The 6,000-nt window shown below is 49.3% G+C and overlaps 1 protein-coding gene across 1 annotated transcript in view; it reads right to left on the reverse strand.

Moving 5' to 3' along the window:
• PTPRR (protein tyrosine phosphatase receptor type R) overlaps nt 1-2,195 on the reverse strand; it is a 144,068-nt gene extending 141,873 nt beyond the window's left edge. Inside the window, exon 1 of the mRNA XM_066993002.1 lies at nt 2,055-2,195. Within this exon, the coding sequence (XP_066849103.1) occupies nt 2,055-2,115 (61 nt within the window). The 5' untranslated portion in view covers nt 2,116-2,195. The remainder of the gene's footprint in view (nt 1-2,054) is intronic.
• Between the last annotated feature and the right edge of the window lie 3,805 nt (nt 2,196-6,000).

The raw sequence follows: 6,000 nt of genomic DNA on the forward strand, positions 1-6,000 counted from the left end.
AGATATACCAGTATACCAACAGTACAACAGAAGTTAATTTTCTGTTTACACAGCTGTCATGTTTTATTGGAATAGGTGTCTGAATCAACTTAGTAAAATGATACCTTTTTAAGGACATGGAAATTCTCAATCACGACAAGGCTATTTCCTTTTTTTTTGCAGATACATATGTGGCTACTGTGACACGAGTGTAATAGAATTGCCTTGCCATAGCATACTAGATTTGCAATATGACATGCATTGCCTTTCTATTAAAAAACACTATTTAAACATATTAGAAAATGAATTCTTTTTGCAGTAGTATCACATCAGGTAAATGTAGGGCTGTGTTTTCTCTAAAATCTACTATCACCAATTGACATTACAGGAGATTTTCTTAACATCTGCTGACGGTTTCTTTGGCATCCCTTATGCAGAAGCATGTCTCGTGTATATTCATCCTCAGAACAAAAAGAAACGTGAAAAGCCAAGCACTTTGCATCACAGTACAAAATACTGACATTTGGGATATAATTTGTGATCCAACACTAGTGGCAAGTGGAATGCATTTTATGATATCACATGAACCAAAGCTGCAAAAGCACCATCAATAATTCATAAGTTTAGGCTATACATAAAAGATGTCTGTAACGGTACTCCATGAAAGACCAAATTTTCTACCTGCATCAGATGAAACGGGGAAATCACAGCAGTTTAAGCTCGCTGTGTTATTTTATCGTTATGACATCTTCAGTGACTTCCAGCAGGAGCCAGCCGCGCTCAGCCCTGCCTAGAGGAAGCCCGGTTCTTGCAGTCAATGGGAGCCGTGCCCAATATGCAAGGGCTGAATTCAGCTCCCGTCCAGCCTTTCTGTTGCTTTCTCTGAAACACTTCTTTTCCAAGATTGCCCGGGGAGCAAAGTAGCACCATATGAACTTCTGCGAGGTATTTTTCTCCTATTTTCCTCGTGATTTTCGAGGCCTTTTCATGATAAAGGTCAAGCTTTGTAGGCTTTCTCAGTGACTTAGGGAAACAAGTTAAACTTGGTAAGGAAAGTAGATGGCTTTCTGGCAGGAGATAACACCAGTTTCCATTAGCAGGGTATAAAAACGAAGCACATCTAAATGAACGCAAAGCCCACTATCAACAGAGGATAAACAGAGATTAGAAGACAAGCTATGCCCAACAGAGGCTGCCCACTAATTTCGTACACGCGATCGTTTTAATACGTGCTGTAAAGGAACAACCTAACAGCGGCTTACGGCTTTTATTGAAACGGATCACGAAACGCGCCCTGCCTCTCCGTAACCCCACGCAGACGGGAACGAACATCGGGCGTAACAGCGCGAGCTTCCCAAGGCGAAGGGCTCCTGGGGTTTACGAAGCGAAGCCTGGCGTACCGGGGCAGTGCAACGCCGGTCACCACGGCGAGGCACTTCCCCAGGCGACGGCACACGGAAGGATGGGGTGCCCGGGTACTGCCGTACCCCCCAAATCCTCCTAGCGCCCCGTGGAGTGGGGGCACGAAGTTCGGCCACTTCCAGCGGCTCTGCAACACGGCGACGCCGAGGCTCTGCGCCCGGGCGCCGCTCCTCTGAACACCAAGCAGGGCACCGAACGGTGCTGCATTTCGGGGTGCGCTTCATTGCCTCGGCTAATTAGACTTCGTGAAGTGCACGCAGGGCGGGTTTGTGACCCCCCCCCCCCCCAGCCTGAAACCCCCCCTCAGAGCCCTGCTGCCAGCGGACAAGGGAGCAGCAACGGCGCCCGGTCCCCCGAAACCGACACGGGGCGCCCCCAGACAACGCCCCCCTCACGGCGGGGCTCGGGCCGAGGGGCTCGGGGGGGGGGCTCGGAGGGGCTCGGGGGGGGGGTCGAAGAGGTTCGGAGGGGCTCGGAGGGGCTCGGAGCGGTTCGGAAGGGCTCGGCCGCCGGTCGGGGCGGGCGCTGTCCGTGGTGCTGAACGGCGCCCGCCCGCCGCCAGCCGTTACCCGCTCCCCCCCCCCCCCCCCCCCCCCCCCGCCCTCCCGCCACAACAGGTGCTCCCGGCCGCCCGCCCCAGCGCCCCCGCTCACCTGCGGCGCGGAGCTGCAGCAGGAGGCACAGCGCGCGGAGGCACGCGGCCGCCCGCCGCATGGCGCGAGCGGAGCCGAGCGGAGCCGAGCCCCGCCGAGCGCAGCCGAGCACAGCCGAGGCGGGCAGCGCCGCGACGCCGCGTCCCGCTCCCCCCCCCCCAAGTCAGTGAGCATGCCTGGGAGCGCGCTGCGCATGCGCAGCGCCGCGCGGGCGGGCGGTGGGGCGGGGGGCGCCCGCACCTGGCTGTGGGGAGCGGGCTGAGGGGAACGGGGGCGAAGGGACGGGAGGGGAGCTGGGGGGGCACCGCCGGGCACAGCCGCACCTGCGGCCGGGTGGAGGGAGCCCAGCTCGCCGGCTTCCCCCTCAGGGTCCAGCCGGAGCCGCAGCCCGGGCTCGCTGCCGCAGCGGAGCGGTGGTGTTGCGTCTCCTGGTACCAGAGGGCGGGGTGGGGGGGGGGTTCGCCCCAAAAGATGTGGGGCGTCTGTGGGGGTTTGTGCTCCCCTCCGATCTGCTGTGAGGCACGCGGGGTTGTGAAATAAACGGTTAGCAAAAATCGCGTGATGGGAATGATGGCTGATGTGAGGTAAAGTAACGCTCGCTTGGGGTCTGCTGAGCTGCTGGCTGGCAGCGGTTCAAGCCAGGCCAACGCAACACCGACGTAGCAGGAGCTCAGGAAATTTGGTACCATGTACATTACAAACCCAAATAAAGAGGGCACACACAAAACAGCTGTGTAACGTGATCGTTTTCTAAAGTTGAGTTTAATTGAACAAAAGAGTCACTGGAGGCTAACCATGAAAGGGAGCGACGGATGTGTCACCCGGCAAGTGACCCATCTACAAGCATACGGTTGGATGTGGCTCATGGTCTGTCCTGCATGGAAACAACGCTTCTGAAGTGAAGCAGAAGATAATAGGAGATTAGCAGAGCTTTCCTGCTTTTAGTTGTCTTCAGATGGACCTGTGCAGGCATTTTCTTCATGTCACAGAATCATAGAATCGTTAGGGTTGGAAAAGCCCTCCAGGATCACCTGGTCCAACCATCCACCTACCACCAATGTCACCCACTAAACCATGTCCCTAAGCACCACGTCCATCCTCTCCTTGAACACCCCCAGGGACGGTGACTCCACCACTTCCCTGGGCAACCCATCCCAATGCCTGACTGCTCCTTCCGAGAAGAAATGTCTCCTCATTTCCAACCTGAACCTCCCCTGGCGCAACTTGAGGCCATTCCCTCTTGTCCTACCACTAGTTAGCTGTGAGAAGAGGCCGACCCCCAGCTAATGATGCAAAGGGCTGCACAGGACCTGTTTTCTAGATGCGATTGCATGCGTGACCGTACATATGCAAGCAAGCTTCCTCTGCTAGACCCCACATGGCTGTTGACATGCTTATGGGCTGCTGGGATGTTCAATTGACAGCACCCTCAGTGAAAAAAGGCTTGGGCTGGGAAACAGCTCTCAATCCTGAGCTCTGCCCGAAACAGGGAATTAAAAGGATCGAGGGGGTTTTGAACGCAAAGTGGCTTTTGAGCTTGCCTTTTTAACTTTTGTAGGTATTGTGCCGCAGATGCCCTTCTAAGTCACAAGGTCTCTGCTGCTTCTTATACTGAGATGGTACTTTGCTGTGGGTATGGACTAGTTGTAGCGCATTCTCTTCCAGTTTAATCCTACTAGTTCTGAGCAGTAGAAATGAAAGCTAAAAAAAAGTGAAAGATAGTAGTCCGTCTATGCAGCGCACCCCACAACAACATTTCCCGTGTGCCCAGAGAAGAATATGGGAGGAATAAGTAGGCAGTTATAATTATTCCCCTGAGTAAATTATGCAGTGCAAGTTACATTTAGCCAGCTCCTAGGGAAAGACACAAGAAAAATTTACTTACAGTCGTCTGCTGTTTTGTTATTCTCCACAAGTCATCACCCTTGTGTGTTCTAGGCAATGATTTAGGGTCAAATATGTCAACAGGATAACTGCACTGAAGCTAATGGTATTGATTCATCCCCGTGTGGTTGCAGATGAGGCAGCTGTGGTTTTATATGATTGAGCACTGCAGCGCTATCTGCTCACCTCACTTGTAGAGCCCAAAGACACGAAGATCAGATGACTCACCACCACTCTGTTAAGAAAATTGTTTTCCACTGGGGAAATGCCTTTAGATATGGTTTTGAGCCGACATCCAAGAAAACACTTAAGCTTCCAACTCGTACTTAAGCTGAGTTCAATGGGAAGATAAGACTCATTTGCTGAATTTTATATCAAGGCATCATTTTTAAAAGGCAGTCTCATCAATGCAAAATGGAAACATGACCGTGGAGTGGGAAGCTGTTACACAGAAAGTTGAGCTAACACATGTTGCATTAGCTTGAATTCTCTAGCTTCAGGGATTATTATTTTCTCTTCCAAATATAGAACATGATATTAGCAGAGCGGAGATAATTAATGTATGTATGTTGAGAGAGGATATTAAGTCTAGAGCCGAATTAAGTGTTCAGCTGAATGCTAGCTTTACCAATATTTATCAGAGAGGTAAATGACATGGGATATTGCTAATTATTTTTTATTTTTATTTTTTCTATATGTTATTCTCTTCTGATGTGACAGAGTATGCTGCTGAGAAGTCGTATTTCATGTTGGTAACAATTAAGAGAGACTGGTTGAAGTGTTAGAGCTCTGCTTTTCTCACCCGTCACAATGGTTGGGATCTTCCTTGTTTGGGATCCATTTTGCACCTAGACTTCCATTGACAAATGGCTTTAAGAGGAAGCTAAAACAATGAAAGCCAAATTCTAAAATAGTCTTTAGTTTAAGAGGGCAGCGATACATGGATTAGCAAGCAGGAAATGTGTCTGAAGAAGAAGGAATAACATTTTTGTCTGAGATAAATAATACAGATGCTTATGTCTGTTGTCACTTGACAAGATTCAGCAGAATATTAAAGCACTGTGTAGTACTAAATGAAAGCAGGTTGGAGGAGGAGGAGGGGTGAAGAGGAGGTTATCTGCATAGATCAAAGGATTCTTTGGAGAGATGAATGCAAATCAGAAAAACAACTACTTTTTGCTGTGTGCACATGTGTATGCTGCGATCTCAGTGGAGGAAAGCTCATGACATGTAAGATTAGGCCTAGCACAAAATGATATTGTTAGGGTGGGCAGAGGGGTTGCTTTAACACAGTGCTGAAAGGTAACTCTGCAGGAAGAGTGTCAGGGACTAGCTTGTGACCTGAGAGATTGCCTGCGGGCAACATCATCATTGTACCAATGTAAATGCATCATGTTCCTTAATGAGTATTGTCATTATAGGTCTGCAGCACTTCTGAAGTAGTCTGAGACTTTCCAGAGTATTTTTGCCAGAATCTCTCATATAGACAAGAAAATTTGACAGAGAGAGAGGATACAAGGGTATTTTACTGTCTGAGCCAACTCATTTGTGGCTATGTGAATAGATATAAAACTTCAAAACCTCTACCCAGATTTTGGCAAGACCATATTATAAATTTTACACCATTTTAATTTATTTATTTTTCCTGGTGAAATTACTTATAGCTTAACTGGAAAAAAAAAAGTCACTCCTGCTTGGTGGGGCAGTCTAGAAAGAATGAAATGAATTGGGGGGTATGTGAGCAAAAGCTGCCTGTTAAAGCTACAAGGCACGCAACTGTTAATCCCCAGTGTGAGCAGCTGAAGTGTTGAATGAGGCCTGCAAGGGGCTGGGGCAGCCCCAGCTGGCAGTGTGGGCAAGGCACGAGTACTTGCAAATGCATTTAGCCATGCTGATTACTTTCCTTCTGGCAGCATGTTTCATTCATGCATTTAGATTGCTAGTGAATTCTCATTATTTTCTTTTGATGTGAAGTTATATAGCTCTGGGTAACTTGCTTTCCAAGGCAGTGCCCAAAAGCTATGTCTTTCTACAGTATCTTCAGGAGTTTACATGTTGCAGA

This window comes from Anser cygnoides, chromosome 1, assembly GCF_040182565.1.
Source record: "Anser cygnoides isolate HZ-2024a breed goose chromosome 1, Taihu_goose_T2T_genome, whole genome shotgun sequence".
Lineage (NCBI taxonomy): Eukaryota > Metazoa > Chordata > Aves > Anseriformes > Anatidae > Anser > Anser cygnoides.